Here is a 17,913-nt window from a genome sequence, read left to right as displayed (position 1 = left end):
GATGTGCATTTCGATTTATAATTGATTATTAGACCCTGTGCCATTGAAAACGATATGCATCTTACAAATGCTCACAATATCTACCATACAACTAACCACCCAGTGTAAGTCTTGGAGCCATTCCGAATCCGAATCCGCCTCGGAACGCTCCATCCGGTGGCGGGCGGGTTTTCTCGGCTCTTCCCCACAGCGCGGAAGTGCTCCATTCCATCCCACCTTCATATGCCGAGCAAAAGAATGTAGAGGGAGCTTAAAGATTTCAAGATTAATTTTTTGTTTTCATTGTTCTTTCAAAGATAGCTTGTGGTGAAAACCCCAGAGATAGAGAAGATCAAGGAACAAAAAGATATGGCTTCTACAACTTCTTGGGTCCCATTGGACCGAAATGGCGACTTCTCAATTCACAACCTGCCCTTTGGTATCTTTTCTGAGGGTAGCTCACAACCCCGCGCTGGAGCTAGAATTGGCGATTTTGTCATTGATCTCAAGGCACTCGCTAGCGATGAGCAGGTGAAGCAGCAGCTGAGCTCTCTTCGCGATCTAGCAGCAGTCTTTGGACAGGCATCTCTCAATGCCTTTGCTGAGCGCGGGCGCTCTGCGCATCGTGCTGTGAGAGGCGATCTTCAGCGCATCCTAAGCCAGTCGACCGATGTGCCAGCAATTCTCAAGGACAATGAGGCGCTGAAGCAAAAGGTGCTGATTCCAGTCGAAAAAGTCAAGATGCACTTGCCGATGCAGATTGGAGACTACACCGATTTCTACGCGGGCTATCACCACGCCTACAAGGTTGGTGTCCTGTTCAGAGGACCTGACAATGCGCTACAGCCCAACTATACCCATCTGCCTGTGGGTTACCACGGCCGCTCTTCCAGTATCGTCGTATCTGGCACTCCCATCCGACGACCTCGCGGCCAGATCCTCCCCAACCCAGCAGCGACCCCCAAAGAGCCGACTACGGTCCCTTGCCGCCGACTGGACTTTGAGCTGGAGCTGGGCTGCTTCATCTGCAAGCCCAACGAGATGGGCGAGTCAATCGACATCAACAAAGCTGATGAATACATTTTCGGATTTGTTCTTTTGAACGACTGGAGCGCCCGCGATATTCAGGCGTGGGAGTACGTCCCACTGGGCCCATTCAACGGCAAGAACTTTGGCTCAACCATCAGCCCTTGGGTCGTTCTTGCGGATGCCCTGGAGCCTTTCCGCGCCGAACCGCTGCCGAATGACACCCCCGTCCAGGATTATCTCAATGAGAAGCAAAAGAAGAGCGTATTTGACATTCAGCTCGAAGTCAGCCTTACCAGTGAGTGCCTTTCCATCCCACCCCCCAGTTTTGTATATACACATACATACTGTAAGTATACGAATACTGACTTTGCGGTGCGCCTTAGCTGAGAGCGGTGATCACGTCAACTTGACCAAGACGAGCGGCCGGAACCTGCTTTGGTCTTTCCCACAGATGATTACGCACCATACTGTTGGCGGATGCCCCATGCGGGCCGGAGACTTGTTAGGGTCCGGAACCATTAGCGGCACAGAGGCTCGTGAGCGCGGCAGCTTGCTGGAAATGACTGAGGGCGGTAAAGCTGATGTTCAGCTTGAGAAGGGTGGTGTGCGCCGTTTCATCGAGGACGGCGACAGCTTGAACATGAGGGGATACTGTGAGAAGGATGGCGTGCGGATCGGATTTGGTGACTGTGAGGGCAAGATTCTGCCTGCTCATGGGTCATGATGCGTTGAGGAAACAAAAAGAAAAGAATGCATAATGTGAAACGTAATGGATAAAACATCTTATGAAATAGATGAGTTCCAAAGAAGAAAATGAAGCATAGGACTCATTACCTACAATAAAAAGCCTACTTGTTTGAAAAGCATACTCCGTGTCTCCTGGAAACTTCGCATAGACAGTATGAAGGCACATTACTATGTCGCATTTGAAGTATTGCCGTTTCACAGGCTCTCAGCCGCTTTGAGAAGGAGGGATATAATCTTTGAAATAACGTTACCCCGTATCTCATTACCGATAATGACATCCAAGCCGTGCTCCGCGGGCTCCACGCGCTGCAACCCAAGAAATATGACGGAGGAATTGTGGCCGCCGTTGCGCTTCCCACTGACAAGCGCGTGCAGCGGGTGATCGGAGATTCCACATGGTTTTTGACAACGCTGCCGAAGCCCTTGTCGTGCCACGCTGCGTCGGGGGTGCTACCTGGTTGCAATAATATACTTCGTACTTGGATTATACGTCCTGGGGCCTGTCGAGGCAGATCCTGCGAGTGACGAGTAATATCGGTGCCCACGCATCGCGCCGCCACGTCTCCACCGCCCTCGAAAGCTGCCAGCTACGCCTCAGCTTCCTAACGGCTTACAGCCCACGGAATAGTGCGAGTAGCGGTATTTTGTACGCGCCAGCAGCAATCCGTACTTCAGCTGCATTTGTTATCTTGCATTTGTCTGCCAGCAGGGCGTTTTTGCCGGTCGAGTCGGCGCTTCAAAGTCACGTGGGCGCGGCTTTATGCCTTGGTGCGGGAGCGTGCCACAAAGTCCGAGGCACGGCTCTCAGTAGCCCTTTTCCCTCTGTTCTCTCTTTGGACGGGTTAAACATAAGAAAGGGCATTCCATAATAGAGTGGACGGCATTCGTTGCCTGCACCTCGCGCGCGCGCCATGGAGCAGATTGAAACGCAGGCTTCAGACTTGCGCTACCTGACGGCGCCAGTCGGCGCTTTGAGCGACTCAGCGAGTGTCTCGTACGAGACGCCGCAGTCACGGCCGCAAATGAGCCCAGGTTCCGCCATGTACGGAGACAATTCCGCGCTGCACGGCGGCGGCGATTCGCCTATAAACGCCAATGAAAATGCAAATAAGAGGAAGTCGATTGAGGACGGAACTGCGAGCGCGAAGCAGACGAGGAGTAAGAGGAATCGGGTGAGTTCACGAGTGTCTTTTTGAGATTGGGCGGGTGTTGAGATGCGATGCAATGGTACAATGTGAAGCGCAATGCGGCAAGGGAGAAGAATAAGCTGCGATTCACATGCTTGCAGAGCAGCATCAAATGAATATGGTTTTTTATAAACATTGAGATTGAATTCCATCAGCTGACATCAAGATCTACTTAGTACATCTCTATTGCATGGTAAGCCTGCATTCAGCTGCCTCCGATGATATCCGGTGGTCTATCAGGCCATAATTATACATGGCTTCACATCGCCAATCATCGTATTCACAGATATTATCAACATGATGTAAGCTAAACTGAAGTATACTGACTTTTCCGGGGTAACCCCATATAGCAATGAGTGTAAAAGGCGCAAAATCAAATGCAACGGCGAAACGCCATGTCAACGATGCGGCAACCTCAATCTGGCCTGTCTCTATGCGCCCAACTGCTGCTCTAACAACTTCAAAGACTCCGACGAATTCAAAATGATCACAGCGCAACTAAGCCGCCTCCAGGAAGAGGTCAATTGGCTCAATCAGAATATGAGAAACATGCAAAGCGAGCCGCGACTCGCGCCACCGGCTTCCGACCGCATCATACCTACTGGCTCGGTCATTGCGCCTTCTCCATCACAAAGCTCAGCATCTGGTAACCGGCCAGATTACCTAGGGAAGCAAACGCCATTTCAAGGTCCGACTAGCACGGCATTCACCTTGGATGTCGCCAGGGAGACAATCAGTAACATGGGATGGAAGACTACTGAGGAAGGAGACGATATTGAACCGCTCCCAAGCAGCAATATGGTCACTACAATACCAACACAGATGGCTGATCCGCTCTTGGAATTTGATAAAGACGAGATGGTGCGCCTCTGTAGAGTGCACGAAGAAGAAATTGGGATCATGTATCCCGTTATCAATATCCAAGCCGTTATCGCCCATGTCAAAAACGTCTCGCTATATCTAAGAAATCAACGGCCAATCGAGCTCCTGAATGATCTTGAAACCTTGCAGTTGAAAATCATCATATGCTGTGCTCTTGTAGTAGAAGGACATGGTCATTCTGAGAAGGCATTACGCGTGTATGAGAGCATGGAGAATATCGTTAATCGAAAGCTCATGTCAGACGGCCTTGATGTCTGTGATCTTCCCCTCTTAGCACTTGTAGCTGGCTACCGATTCTTGTCCAACGAGGAAGTACTGGCATGGCGTGTCATGGGCCAAGTGGTTCGGCTCTGTGTTGAGCTTGGTATTCACCAGAAGAGGGGGCTGATGACGATACAAAACGAGAGCGAGAGAAAGAATGCACTTAACAGTTTTTGGTCGGCTTACGTTCTCGACCGCCGATGGGCGTTTGGTACGGGTCTACCATACGCTATCCAAGATGATGAAATTGATCCAACCCTACCTATGCCTGTAAGTTCATCAATGCCTCCGTACAAAGTAGAGCTTAAATAACTAACATCGCCCTAGGAGGAATATCCCTACCTTGTAGCCATGATTACTTATTCTCGAATAGGAGCCAAAGTGTGGCGTCAAGTTAACCATTTCGGGCCTGTTCTTGCGCAGGAATTAGGCCAAGAGGAAATTGAACGACTTGACCAAGACATCTTACGCTGGTACGAGACTGTTCCAGAGGAGATTAGAATGCGAAGCTGGGACAAGGAGACCCAGATAACATCAACACCATCATATAACCTCCAACGATTAAGGATATGGACATATTTGCGATTTAACCAGGTAAGTCATCAAAATTGTGCCAGCCAACGCTCAAATATACTAACAGCTCCTTAGATACGCACATGGCTGTATACCCCTGTTTTGCACAGCGCAACGAGTATCATGGCGCATCCATTAGAAGCCCAGCGCGTTGTCGACTTGGCCAAAGACACAATTCAATACCTCCACCACCTAAACAGCACCACCAACCTATATCGAAGAGCGCAAGTGTTCTACCACCAATTCCTTTCAGCGGCAATAGCAGTCGTCTTTCTCGCATCGGTACACGCCCCCGTGCGATTCAGCGCCGTCTGTCGAGAAGAGTTTTACATGGCCCTTGATTTAGTCAAGGACCTGTCTGTCAAGAGCTGGGTCTCTCAGCGACTATGGCGAACTATCAAATCACTCAAAGACGTGGCTCCTCGATTTGGCCTAAATCCAGATGAGGATCCCCATTCGAGCGCCGCTCTGGGCATGATTGGCCTTGCCAGAGGCCACATGGATACCATGCCGACGAATCAGCCCATGTTTCAACATCCGCCAATGCCACCCAGGCAGACGGACAATATGATACCCAACAATAATGGCCAAAAGATACAGAGTGAGATGTCAAGGATATTTGAGGGTTATGTTGGTCTGAATGGCGTTCAATTTGGAAGCAATGGGGAGGACCAGCATGTACCACCTCATCATGCCTTAACGTCTCCAGATCCGCAAAATCCCATTTTCACGTCCACAGATGGGACGGTGTTCCCTCATATGCGCGAGATGTTTTGAAGGAATATTGGTCATGTAGGAGTATGTGCATAAGTCAAGGACATTAGAATTTCTGATTTTATCTTACGGGTAGCCAACGTATAATTGGATTTGTGCTGATGACACGGAGTTGTTTAGGTACAATAGAATAGCCATCTTGTTTTTTTTCTTGCTCGCTGTTTTTGGTAGCTGCTTATTTAAGCCTGATCAATGAATAGAAAAGTAAAGTTTCTTTTCATATAAAGTCTGTCAATTGCATTCAGAGTTTATAATCAAGCAGTTTTTTTTTGTCCTGGCGAGTTTGGCCTACTTGGGATACGTTTATGATTTATCAATATTCTGCTGCATCTTATCGAGGGCAGCCGCGACGGTGGATTTTGGCCTGAGGCAGTTCGACATACTCCGCCAAATTCTTTAGCAATATCTCAGGGTCTTATGCAGCTTACTACTTACCTAGACGGAATTGAGTGTATGAGATAATACTCGACAGCATTGTCTTCACTCCCTACTAAGCTATGCTGCATGATATTACGCTGCCAATCGCAACTTCTGTTAAGCCAAGATATAAATTCCAGCGCCAATTCCCACAATCCGCTTTTGCATGCCTCAAACGTTGTCTCGTCCACTGGCTCAGGGGAAAAAAACATCGCTGGTGATGTTTGGCTAACAAAATGTGCAGTGTGCAGAAGCGAATTCCTACGACTGGCTGTTCCGCTCAAAACATACACATTCATACCTATTAATTGAAGAAAATCGACTAGAAGAAAGTCGACTAGCAGAAGAAGAAAGTCACAAGAATCATAATGGAGATAAGCGAAACCCAAAAGGAAAAAAATGGTCACCAGATCACCGACAAAAAGGCGGGCAGACAAATGGGTAAATGCGCGGGAAAGTTCCACGTCGCGTTACCCGAGCAGTCGTCAACGGAGTCCGGAGACCCCTGAGCATGGATGTGGCCGTTGTCGATTGCTTAAAGCGGAAATTCTCAGCGGATTTGACCACTAAGATTTCGCCATTTGGAGGGTCTGGACTGTCCGGTTCAGGTCCTTTCTAAAGTTTCCCGCGGCGACAGGGTCCATCAAAGGGCATTTCTCAACACAGACAAGCCACCGATACACGGCTCGCAATATATGGCAACAGATAAAAGAAGATTGAATGAAAGAATGATTTTTGATACTGGCAGAATTAGTCAGCAAATAACTGCGACACGAACGAAAGAGCCCCTTCAAAGTCATACCTGGGGCGGAGGCGTCAAGATAATGCTTCTCGGGCTTTTGCCAGCGAATCACCCCCAGTTTTGCTTATCCTAGGCTGATCCTACAAGAAGTACAGAGCAATTTGAGATGATACCACCTAGCAGCGAGATTTCAGATGAAAAGAAAACCCCACTAGTCATCAGTGGCATACTATGGTTTGACAACTGGCTGTGTATTATGCGCCAAAGGGTGATCATCGCTCTTTGAAGCACTTTCAACATCCATTCACCATGGTCATTACGCCTGCTTATCTATCTGCCCACTCAGACACGAAAGACAAGGCGTCCCCTCCCCAGTATTACCGCTTTTCCCGGAAACATTTTTCTTCAGGCCTACTCCGCTAGTTTCCCGCGGGAAACTTGTGCTATCCACTTCACCCGCTATCCACAATCAATGGGGCCGCAGTGGGCACCGCGACGCCCAGGGCAGAAAGTTTGCTAAACAATGCTGACTTTCAAAGCCGTGATCGGGCGGCTTAACTTGAATGAGCTTCTTTATGACAAGAGTAAATCGGTGGTGTAGCCCATCCCCATCTTATCTAGTACATTTACTGACACCTCCAGCGGGCCAGCCGGAAGGCTTGCTGGTCTTACTTACTAGGTATCACAACTCTACTCGAAGCTATGATCTTTGATGACATGACACTCCGTTAACGGCTATTGCCTGCAGCAGCGCTACAAGGGCTATCGAGAAGGGCCCTGTCTTGTATAGCACGGGCACTCCACCTCTTGTCTCAATGGCCAGATCTCGTTTGGAGAAACGTCTAGTAGCTCTCGTCCCAATGTAAGTGGCAAACCTCTATTACTAGTGCTTTTGATAGACAAGTGTGGGTAATTGAGAGCTCTGCCCGGAGTTGCCCTGGAGAGTCTGGGCTTGTAGATAGCTGATTAGTCTACTGGGTACCTATACTTTTTCGATTCCTGCTATCTTAATTCCATGGGAGGGGCGGCCATAGCCGTATCATTGCCCCAAGTACTTATACCGTGGCATTTGCTTTCTGGTGGCTTAGGCACTTGAATGATGCCACTTCAAACTATGTCATATCGAAAGAGTTGCAGAGTTACAAGCTAGGTTAAGGAAGGTGAGGCTCTGATGCGGAAAACGCTGGAAATTGCACTCCGTTCGCTATCACCGCTTAGTGGCGGCACGTGAAAGCTGAATGCACTCTATATTATATATTTCGTCTGTTTGTTGGTTTCTCCGTGCAGCTGAACCGATCCCTCACATTGGCCTGCATCGGCAATCTTCGTCAGTGAGTTCGTCATGTTGGTGGCACTAGAGATTTTGATATTGGATTCAAGCTAAGACTGCTAGTTTCCAACCACCTCGGCCACTAGCCAGGGCTCGTATCCTTTACTTCTAGCGTGGCAACCTCCCTCTTTCCCGCGGCCAAGTCAGACCATCTCGCTTTGCACGCTGCGCACTATCCGTTCCACTGGTTTTATCCATAGACGAAATGTTTTGATTGCGTGGACGCATCCCTTTTTTGTTTGCTTTCTTCAATTGCCGAAAATCAAATTCAATTCTCATTCTGGCTAAATATGGACGGAAGTCAACAAAGCGGCGGGGGCGGAAGGCCGTACAGGTCTCACCTCCGGCCGGCCTGCATCCCCTGTCGCCGGAGAAAGTCACGATGTCAGACCGCAGCCGATAATGCGGCTTGTGTGACGTGTCTTGCTCACCAGACAGAGTGTTATTTCCCTGAAGATTCCCGAACGTCAGAATCTCCGGAACCTGCCCGCCGTCGCCGCCGTCGAGCAGAGGCTCGAGCATCTGTGGAAGCATCCGGGTTGACCCCAGTGAGGGCCGGTGTGCGAGCCGCAGCATCATTCAATGGGGGTGCAAAGGCTAATACTTCAGCATCAATGGCTGGGTCAAGAAATGCGGCCATGGAGCGGCAAGCTTCAATGCCAGTTTCCAATGCACCCCCCACAACAGTTACTGCAATGTCGAGGCCGGGCCAAGGCTACCACGACAGGACGGAAGGGTCAGCAATGGCATTGGGCTCTGATGATGACCAACATCTCAATCTACACATTGTAGGGCCAGCTACCACTAATGACAGTCAGGTTTTATCTACATACCTCTCTGGCATACCCGGGGCTACCAGGAGCACCAGAATGATCGTCCCAGAGCCTGCCAGCTGTTCTCGCCCTGTGCTATTTACAGAGGTTCAGAAAAGGCCAGTTGGTGTCAAATTGAATCGTAGTCCTTCAGCAGAGAAGCTGGAGATAATTGAGAAGCTTCTAGAGCCTCACAATGAGGCTGTTATTGACGAGTTCGTCGTCCTCCCTTTCCACTTCCTTACTTCGCGCAGGATCCTGGAGACTCCACGTAGCTGACTCTTTTCCTTGTAGATACTTCAGAAAAGTGAATGTATGTCTTCCACTTCTAGATGAAGCCTCATTCCGCCGCCAGTATCAGGAAGACAAGACGCGGATTTCACCGGCACTTCTGGCGTGCCTATATGCCCATACGATTATATACTGGCAGAGCTCTCCAACTCTGAGTCGATATAGATGTCCTGAAGGTCGTTTTATCTGGAATCTTGCTAGCGAAGCAGTGTATTCTGAACTTCATCTATCGCCAGGAATGTCTATCATTAAAGCGATTTTGCTAAACATTGGTGGTCGCCCTACTACTTCACTGATAGGAAACGGCGTGCTTCTCGGGTCTGCGGTTGCTATGGCGCATTCCCTAGGCTTAAATCACAATCCTCTTCCATGGCAGATCCCGCAGTCAGAGAAGTATTTACGCATGAAAATCTGGTGGTCGGTGTTGGTTCATGACAGATGGTTCGTGTGACATACCTATTATAGACGCCGCAATAACGTAAAGAAGATGAGAGAGCTGACTTACAAATCGAATTGCAGGACAAGTTTGGCACACGGTACACCGCCTCATATCCAAAAGGCTCAGTATGACGTGCCTCCGCCAACCATAGAGTATCTCCGACAAAGTTCAACGGAAGCAAATAATTCACGTTTCGAAATCACAGCCAAAGTGTTCATTTCACTGGTAGCCCTAAGCGAAGTGCTTGGCCTATTTCTGCAGTACGTGTATTCTGTTAGACGAGAGAGGCTGACTACTACGGACCTCGAGCTTGCATTGAATCAATGGACTGAGAAGCTAGAGGGTCCTTGTCGCCGCATTGTCCTGCATGGAGCTCATCTAGAAATCAATGGGGCAGCAAACCTTCGTTTAGCATATTTAACCGCTAAACTGCTGTTGCAGCGAATACAGCTTGAAGCGGAGAAGCAAATGAACGTTGTAAACGAGGATCAGATTATGAATCGCCATTCGGCAGCGCGTATGACATCTGAGGAAATGCTAATGCTCATTCAAGATCTTCAAAAGGACCATCTTGGCGATTTTTGGATGGCCGTCAGTTCTTTTGCTTTCCCTTCTGCCGTCAACTTCTTGCTGCGGTGTGCGCTGGAGACAGAGAACACCCCTGAAGGGCTGGTCCAAAGCCAGTCCTTCAAAATTGCTCACGACCTAATCGTCGCGCTTCGCTCTCATCAGGAACAGCACAAGTGGGATTTGGGCGATATTTGCATCGCCCAACACGCCGAGATTGTGGAGAAGATCCTGGCGGGCGTGGCACCGGATGAACAAGGTGGAAACAACAGCAGTCTGGACCTCCAAGAGTTTGACGCATCGATTCTAGACCACGTTTTCCCTAGCATATGGGACCCATTACAAAATGCTTTCACTTGGTAAAGATAAAGTCCCATGGCTGCTCTATTTGTGGGTTAAACTAGAGATAGATAGGGGGGTCCTGCAGATAATACGGAGCAAGCTCTGCCGCGGGAAAGTTTGCAGCCCTGGCCAAAAAGGCAGTTTCCCGCGGCGAAGCTAGGAAAGCCAACAGTCGCCACGAAGATGTCCGCTTCTCGATACGGGACCGGAGAAGAATGAGAAATAACCGTGCAAGGTAAAAAGTTTTCTTAAAAATTGTATATAAGACTGGTTTGTTCTTCCTTAGAAATTCAACTGCATTTCGAATTCACATCATCAAATACCTCAATCGACAAACAAATTGGGAGGTTTTTTGCGGGCACTTCTTCGATTTTCCCCATATAATATAATAATCTTTCTCATCATTTTTCAACTTTTGTCTCCAAAAGAGACTCTTTTTATTCTTTTTCAGTCAAAATATAAGCATTTACAATGGCTCCAGGAGCTCTCTTCGGATCTGATAGCCCTCTTCTGGCTCCCGCATCTGGAAAGCTTGATGTTGCTCCCACACTCTACGACGGAATCAATGAAAAAGAGCTCCAAGAAAAGTCAAAAGCTCATCTCGCCATCTATGGCACCAAGTTCCATGACGACGTAATTATTGGTTCTCGAGGAATGTACATTTACACAGCTTCTGGTCACAGAATCCTTGACTGGACTTCAGGTCAAATGTCCTGCCTCCTAGGACACGGACATCCCGAGATTGTCAAGACTGTTGTCGACCATGCCATGTACCTCGACCATCTCTTCTCTGGCATGGTTTCTCCCCCTGTTATTAGCCTCGGAGAACGTCTCTGCAAGGCTCTCCCCAAGGGTCTGGACAAGACCTTCTTCCTCTCTACCGGCGGCGAAAGCAATGAGGCCGCTATCAAGATGGCAAAGATGTACACTGGCAAATGGGAAATAGTTGGTCTAGGCGCCTCCTGGCACGGCATGACTGCTCAAGCTTTGGGAGCCCAATACCACTACGGTCGTAAAGGCCAGGGCCCCACTCTTCCAGGCCAGCTTATGCTTCCCTCTCCTAACGCCTATCGCTCTGAGTTCCGGAAGCCCGATGGGTCTTATGATTGGGAGGCTGAACTCAACTACGGCTGGCGCATGGTTGACTTGCAGTCCACTGGTAACCTTGCTGCATGCATTGTGGAGTGTATCCAGAGCTCTGGAGGCATGATTGTTCTGCCTCCGGGATATCTCAAGGCTATGAAGAAGCACTGCGAGGCAAGAGGCCTGCTGCTTATTGTTGATGAAGCTCAGACTGGTGTAGGACGATGCGGTGACTTCATGGCCATTAATCACGAAGATGTTGTGCCTGATATTCTGACGCTTTCCAAGACATTGGGCAACGGTCTTCCTCTTAGCGCAGTCGTTACCAGCGAAGAGATTGACCGTGTTTGTAACGAAAAGGGCTTCATGTTTTACACTACTCACGTCAACGACCCTCTTCCCGCTGCTGTCGGCGATAAAGTTCTCGAAATTGTATTCAGAGACAACCTGGTCCAACACGCCCGAGAAGTAGGAAAAGTCCTCCAAAATGGCCTCTTGAGGCTCAAGTCACGATATGGCTGTATCGGTGATGTCCGCGGCCGTGGTCTCATGGCCGGCGTCGAGATTGTCGCCAGCAGAGAAACCAAGGAGCCGGGCCTAGAGCTGGCCAAGAAGGTTGGAGACACAGCATACGGCTTAGGCGTGTGGGCGAACCTGAGCAGCCACCCGAGCTTTGGAGGCACTTTCCGAATTGCACCACCGATTACCGTGACGGTGGAGCAGATTGAGGAAGGGTTGGCGATGTTGGAGAGGGCATTTGCAGAGACTGAAGGGACGATGCCCCTTTATTAGAAGTAAGCAAGAGATTGAGCAAGGAAAGGAATATTGGAAAGGGAAATCAAAAGAGGGATGGTTTAATGACTATATGATGAGGGGTATTGTTTTTGGCGCAATGTTTATGAGCGGTTTGGTATTGGAAGAATACTAATAGATACACGCATATATATACTCAAGAAATTACTTAGAGAGAGACGCGTCTTTAGACAATTGAAATGCTTCTTTACAGACTTCTTGAGTCATTAAGATTATGACTTTGTTGCTACGGCAAGCCCAACCAGCGGTGCATGATTTTACACATGAAGATGGCACATTAAATTCCAACGAGATGCTTTCTTGATTGTAGCATTGAGAAGAAAAGAAGAAAAGATAGCATTCATAATTCATCTAATTGACATTCCACATTTTGCAATTCGCCCGTCTTGCCCGTAATCGAATCAACTTTTTCCGCCATTTCGCTCGCTTTTTCATAAATGGTCTGTAGCAACAAAAAACCGCACCCAATTGGAAAAAAAATGCAAAGGTATCAAAAAAAACGCCTGTCGTGATTGTGAAAGAGTCGAAAAATAAAATCTTTGGTGAAAGAAATGCTGCCGCCGTGATCGCTCGTTGCTGATGCTTTTTAACGATGAGGTTGAAGAATAATGAAGAGTATGGGGCCTCGAGTAATATGATGATGTGCCATTGGTATCTTTGTTGTAATGTGGTTGGAATAATATGCGTATCGTTGTGGTAGTGCTGTGAAATTATCGTGATCGCAGCTTGAGGTGTGGGCTGAGTCGTCGGAAGATGCCTCGTGTGGCGACGGCAAGGACCATTAGGACCTCTAGACCCACAATGCTCACCCAGACGGTGTTGAGAAGCTTCTCTTCATAGTCGGAGGCATAGCCGTTGAAGTTTGAAGTCATGGAGTAGCTGGACATGCCCCGCGCCATGATGAAGATTTTGGGTGGATCGATTTAGTTTGAACCGAGAGAGTAGAAAAATAGGAATAAAAATAGAAAATGGAACGCGGCCCCTAGTTCTTTTTATGCTTCTGAGTGGCCCTGAAACATCATATGTCAGAATAATGAATCATAAAGAGAAGGAATGTGAATTTTAATAGAAAAATCTAGCTGGCTTGAGACATTATCGCATCACTGCATGCCTAACTTCAGCCCAACCTTCAGATCCCCGCCATGAAAGGTCGGTCACGGGTGCGCAAGGAAGGGTGGCGGCGAACGGGCAAATATCGCAAGGGATTGGAGAAAATCTTACCGTTTCCTGGAATACGCAGATATGAATAGCAAAAAACAGTCACGGCGTAGCTGATGGTAATAGCAGCTCTGATCACAGCTCAGGTCGCTTGGATATCCCGTCTCAGGAAGATATGGAAAGGACTCGCGGCGTCAAAGATCAACGGGTGATCGACATGAAAAAAACTGGCACAGAGGTTTGATATCTCCAGATGCCTCTGACGGTCGGGGCCAGACGTCGAGTCAGTGCTAGTCTATATGCACTCGGGTGGATTCTCCTCTACGAGATGTGCGTCGCGTGAGCTAGAAAAAGGCTGGCTGCGCACCATCTGCGGTGCCCTGTCCTAGCCTGGTCTAGCAGAGACTATTGGCTGGCTACGTGTAAAAAAACAGGGCCTGCGATAAAGAATGAAGTCGATAAAAAACGAGGGTAAGAGTTACGTATAATAAGCGAGGGAGTGAAAGCGAGGAAGAGGGGGCCAAAGCTGTATGAGAGCTGAAGAAAGAAGATGGATGTATGATAAGGAAACGGTGGCTTTTGCCGGGTCTTACGGCTTTGCTGTCCTCTTACTTGGTTGGGGAAGTTGGTCTTGCTTTTGGCAGTTTTTCCCTTTTTTTAATTTTTGCCGTATTAATGCCCTTGTCATCGTTGAGACGGACCCCACGTGTGCCACCCTCATCTAGGTACTCCTTCGGGGTCAGGTTTTAGCTAATAAGTTTGTGAGACCGGCGATGAGAAAGAATTGGCTACCGGAGGGAGAACCGGGGGTGGGGCCGATGGCCGGAGAGAGAAGAATGGCTCTTTCATTATCTCGCAAGCTGCAGCTTTTCTTTTTTCTCAGACAGGCGAATGCTAGTAAGACCTGTTATTTTCCTTTGTTTGTTTCTTACATGCGTAAGGCAAGGGACGCTGCAAAAGAGGAAAATTTCTTTTTTTTACTGGTTGGGATCTTGCAGCTCGCCAAGGGTCCAGCTCAGAGGCACCCCCGCCCTTTATCCCTGCTGCGTCCTATGGGGACCGTAACCGCAGCAAAGCACAGCAAGGGTAGAGGAGGATCGTGGTTGAGCGATGAAAATGCGGTGACGCCGACTCATACAAATACGCTGTGCTGTAGCAGCTCTTTTTTTTTGCAGCGTTGGTTCTGCGATACAGCAGTGGGATGTCGTTATTTTAGTCACTGCTTCTGGTGACAAGACGTCAAATCTGCGGCTATTTACCACGAAAAGAGCCGCCTTCAACGTGTACACTTTCTATTTGGAGATTGGTCAAATGTCTCTGCTAGAGCTGAGTCAGTCGCGGCACTAGCCGTATGTAGGGACATGTAATCGCATTATTGGCAGCCTTCAAAGGTAATTTCCTGGTCAATGGCGGGATGAACACTCGTCCCATATTATCCAGATTGCAGGCACACCACCTTCTTGATCGGGACCCTATGGCAACCCAACAGATGTCAAGATTATGCATGCGAGATCCAGCCTGAGATCGCACCGAAACTGTAATCCTACGTTGCCCTTTTCAATGCTTCATATACATGTTTCGTTTCTTGTTTGGCATTTCTAATTGCATTGTACTGCAAAAAGTCTCGCTTATTATAGCTACTGTCAATCGCTTTGCTCCGTATAGCAAATCTGCGCGCTAACACGTCGTTCCCCGTATGGAGCAGACATGGAGCAGTCAGCGATGTGGGACCGGCCTGGAACTTGGACGGTTTGAGCTGATGCTGGTAAATTCATGCTCTTCAGTTTTTTGTTGATTTGTCGTATGTGATACGAGATAATCATGCAATTATTGTTAAACACAATGGCTTGCAAAATATTGCCAAGTTGGGTTTGTCAGAGTATGCCGAGCACAAATAGGCCATTTATCTCAATGATATGTTTTAGTGAATGGCAAACTTAGAAGTCATGATTTATCTGTACGATAAAATTGATATATGCGTATCAATTGATGTGGCTCAAGGCAGCTCATATGTGTAATAACTTGGAGATCATGGTGAAATGAATTTTCTATCCAGTGAAAATGCTGTTACAGTTCTAAATTCGCTTTCATATCACCAGTTCTATATTGTCGCCTCTAAAGACTGACCAGTATTAGTACAGAAGAACATTCGTTGATTGAAGTCAAAACCATTGTATTCAGGGGATCCCCAAGAGCAAATACTACATCAAAATAAATTGGTGAAGCTTTCGAGATTAGTAAATAACAAACCAGGTCTCTTTTCTACTAGTTTTGAGCGATAGGTGAAAACAGAACGTACAAAAAACTTAATGTATATTCATCAAGAGAACCTGTGCTTTACTCCCAAGAGCTGCTCTGTTAGAGCTATTAGCGAAGGTCTTGCTTTAGCCAGCCCGCTAAGTATAGTCAAGCCCAACATGTTGTATAGTAAGATTTCCTTTTTCTAAAGCTATAGTATATCTGGTTTATGAGCTAATACATTTCAGTCAATTTCAGCTGCAAACACGAAGCTTACATGTAATATCGCCCTTGCTATAGGAGCTGCCACTGGCTCATATGCAAAAGGCTGCGGTCCAATACAGAATGAGTTTAATATTATAATGGAGTCGATATAAGAGTTAACATTTTTATATTTTAAAGCCCTATGCAAAGCATATTAAGCTTTACAGAAAAAAAAAAGGGTTTTACAAGACACTGAGAAACGCCAAGAGATGGCGATAGTTGTGCTCAAAGCAGAAATTATTGGATAGCTAACATACCGGGATACCCAAAACTGATTGGTTCGCATTGACACGCACGTACCAAACGAGTTTAAGAAATGAGCCAGGAACATGGATTTTAAAAGCTAAACTGCTGTACACTCAACGTTTGGACGCAGGTGGCTTGCCAAGAGGCTGATCGTGGCTCGTGGCTGAGATTAAGCTTGGATTGCGACGCTCTCTTGTAGAGGTGCTATCTTATCTTCTCCACCCTACTCCACGATATTCTCCTACTGCACAAATGTCTATGGAATGTCATCGCCGAAATTCATCATGACTCGAGCTTTCACATGTCTCAACCAGATCAAAACGTCATCCATGTAGCTATGCTGAGCCACGGCGATGTCTGTGGAGACTCTAGCGCAGATAGCACCGCCACATACCGCATTAGCCTCACCCCTTCTTCATGATGACGTCGCAAGATTGCCCCGCCTACACCCCTCAAACAAGGCCAGCGAGCTTGTCAGGAGGTGTTACGATAGCTAAATTGCGCGACGGGCTCCCTCTGAAGTCACGATCTTGTCACTCAAGCAAACGCGTTATATAAATCGCCACGCCGCTTCTCTCCAATTCTGTTGGGATTTCCAAAACTCTTGCATCCAACTATCCATCCAACTCTCCTATCTCCCCTAAGCCAAAATGACTACTACCGTCCACGTCAAGAACATTGCCGCCGCAACAGGCGATGCTGAAGTCAAGGACTTCTTTAGCTTCTGGTTTGTGTCCTTCCCGCTACTTTTGGCCACTTTGGACCTGAGCTAACATTTTCATAGCGGCAGAATCACCGATATCAAACTCACCGCCGAGGGCGAGACGAAAAGCGCAGAGGTCACTTTCGAAAAGGAGACTGCTATGAAGACAGCGCTTCTCCTGAACAACACACAACTGGGCCCCAACCACATTACAGTCGCCAGCGCCACCGGCGATGTTGAAGATGATGGCTCTCACTTCGCTCGACAGGGCAACAACAACGACGAGATTACCCAGGAGATGAAGCCCCGCTCTCGAATCCTTGCCGAGTACCTTGCGCACGGCTACGTCGTTGGCGACGCAGCGCTCCAGCGCGCCATCGAGTTGGACCAAAAGCACGGCATCTCATCAAAGTTCCTCAACAAGATCCAGGAAATGGACAAGAAGTACCAGGCTACCGACCGCGCTAGAACAACTGACCAGACCTACGGCATTTCTCAGCGTGCCGGTAACTTCTTTGGCGGCCTGAGCACCTACTTTGAGAAGGCCAGCAACACCCCTACTGGCAAGAAGATTGCCCAGTTCTACATTGAAGGCTCGAGACAGGTGCAGGATATCCACAGCGAGGCGCGACGACTTGCTGACTTGAAGACGGAAGAGCATGGCAGCGCATACAAGGCTGCTGGCTTGGAAAGAGTCTTTGGCAAGGAGGCTGAGAAGCCGAAGGAGACGCCTGCTGAGGAGAAGCCTGCTGAGGAGAAGCCTGCAGCTCCTGCTGCTCCTAGTGATGCATCCTTTGCTGCTGCTACTGCTGGAACATCTACTACTGATTCCAAGACCGGTTAAGGTGATTAGAGTAGCTTAACGTGTTGTACGAAATGGTTCCTTCATGATGTTACAAGTTGAAATTATTTGTTCTTGTTGTCCTGAGTTCAGATGGTTCCTGATATGAGTTTTACGGATTAAATTCAACGGGTGTGGGATAGTTTAGCGACGCAAATAGTTGATGCTATGAAATGAATATTGTACAAATGCCAA

At 48.1% G+C, this 17,913-nt stretch overlaps 5 protein-coding genes across 5 annotated transcripts; all 5 read left to right on the top strand.

Annotated features, from left to right (window-relative positions):
• Position 1: 1 nt before the first annotated feature.
• GGI43DRAFT_215879 (Fumarylacetoacetase) lies at positions 2–1,821 on the top strand. Its single transcript, XM_083200268.1, has 2 exons — positions 2–1,303; positions 1,392–1,821. The coding sequence occupies exons 1-2, from the start codon at positions 349–351 to the stop codon at positions 1,730–1,732; spliced, it is 1,296 nt and encodes a 431-aa protein (XP_083056705.1). The 5' UTR covers positions 2–348; the 3' UTR covers positions 1,733–1,821.
• An 845-nt stretch (positions 1,822–2,666) lies between these two features.
• GGI43DRAFT_425461 (uncharacterized protein) lies at positions 2,667–5,435 on the top strand (the record flags this gene model as incomplete). Its single annotated transcript, XM_083208514.1, has 5 exons — positions 2,667–2,927; positions 3,119–3,135; positions 3,293–4,355; positions 4,413–4,679; positions 4,734–5,435. 5 exons carry the CDS (start codon positions 2,667–2,669, stop codon positions 5,433–5,435), a joined length of 2,310 nt encoding a protein of 769 aa, XP_083056704.1.
• Positions 5,436–7,910: 2,475 nt separating this feature from the next.
• On the top strand, positions 7,911–10,618 carry GGI43DRAFT_215815 (transcription factor domain-containing protein). The gene is made up of 3 exons (XM_083200266.1): positions 7,911–8,948; positions 9,028–9,465; positions 9,544–10,618. Exons 1-3 carry the CDS (start codon positions 8,212–8,214, stop codon positions 10,391–10,393), a joined length of 2,025 nt encoding a protein of 674 aa, XP_083056703.1. The 5' UTR covers positions 7,911–8,211; the 3' UTR covers positions 10,394–10,618.
• On the top strand, positions 10,619–12,330 carry GGI43DRAFT_215800 (pyridoxal phosphate-dependent transferase). The gene has a single exon (XM_083200265.1). The coding sequence runs from the start codon at positions 10,844–10,846 to the stop codon at positions 12,245–12,247; it is 1,404 nt and encodes a 467-aa protein (XP_083056702.1). The 5' UTR covers positions 10,619–10,843; the 3' UTR covers positions 12,248–12,330.
• A 4,293-nt stretch (positions 12,331–16,623) lies between these two features.
• On the top strand, positions 16,624–17,913 carry GGI43DRAFT_415534 (uncharacterized protein). Its single transcript, XM_083207162.1, has 2 exons — positions 16,624–16,901; positions 16,959–17,913. Exons 1-2 carry the CDS (start codon positions 16,825–16,827, stop codon positions 17,719–17,721), a joined length of 840 nt encoding a protein of 279 aa, XP_083056701.1. The 5' UTR covers positions 16,624–16,824; the 3' UTR covers positions 17,722–17,913.

The sequence above is a fragment of the Trichoderma evansii genome (assembly GCF_050947405.1).
Source record: "Trichoderma evansii strain SZMC 28006 chromosome Unknown GGI43scaffold_25, whole genome shotgun sequence".
In the NCBI taxonomy this organism is placed as follows: Eukaryota; Fungi; Ascomycota; class Sordariomycetes; order Hypocreales; family Hypocreaceae; genus Trichoderma; species Trichoderma evansii.
The sequence above is the reverse complement of the archived record's forward strand: the minus strand, read 5'-3'. Positions and strand labels throughout refer to the sequence as shown.

Bases quoted from the DNA above. Each gene is read 5' to 3' on its own strand.
- GGI43DRAFT_215879 (XM_083200268.1), top strand. From the start codon at position 349: ATGGCTTCTACAACTTCTTGGGTCCCATTGGACCGAAATGGCGACTTC. The intron at 1,304-1,391 runs GTGAGTGCCTTT...GGTGCGCCTTAG, and splicing joins GCTCGAAGTCAGCCTTACCA to CTGAGAGCGGTGATCACGTC.
- GGI43DRAFT_215815 (XM_083200266.1), top strand. From the start codon at position 8,212: ATGGACGGAAGTCAACAAAGCGGCGGGGGCGGAAGGCCGTACAGGTCT. The intron at 8,949-9,027 runs GTTCGTCGTCCT...TTTTCCTTGTAG, and splicing joins AATGAGGCTGTTATTGACGA to ATACTTCAGAAAAGTGAATG. The intron at 9,466-9,543 runs GTTCGTGTGACA...ATCGAATTGCAG, and splicing joins GTGTTGGTTCATGACAGATG to GACAAGTTTGGCACACGGTA.
- GGI43DRAFT_215800 (XM_083200265.1), top strand. From the start codon at position 10,844: ATGGCTCCAGGAGCTCTCTTCGGATCTGATAGCCCTCTTCTGGCTCCC.
- GGI43DRAFT_415534 (XM_083207162.1), top strand. From the start codon at position 16,825: ATGACTACTACCGTCCACGTCAAGAACATTGCCGCCGCAACAGGCGAT. The intron at 16,902-16,958 runs GTTTGTGTCCTT...ACATTTTCATAG, and splicing joins AAGGACTTCTTTAGCTTCTG to CGGCAGAATCACCGATATCA.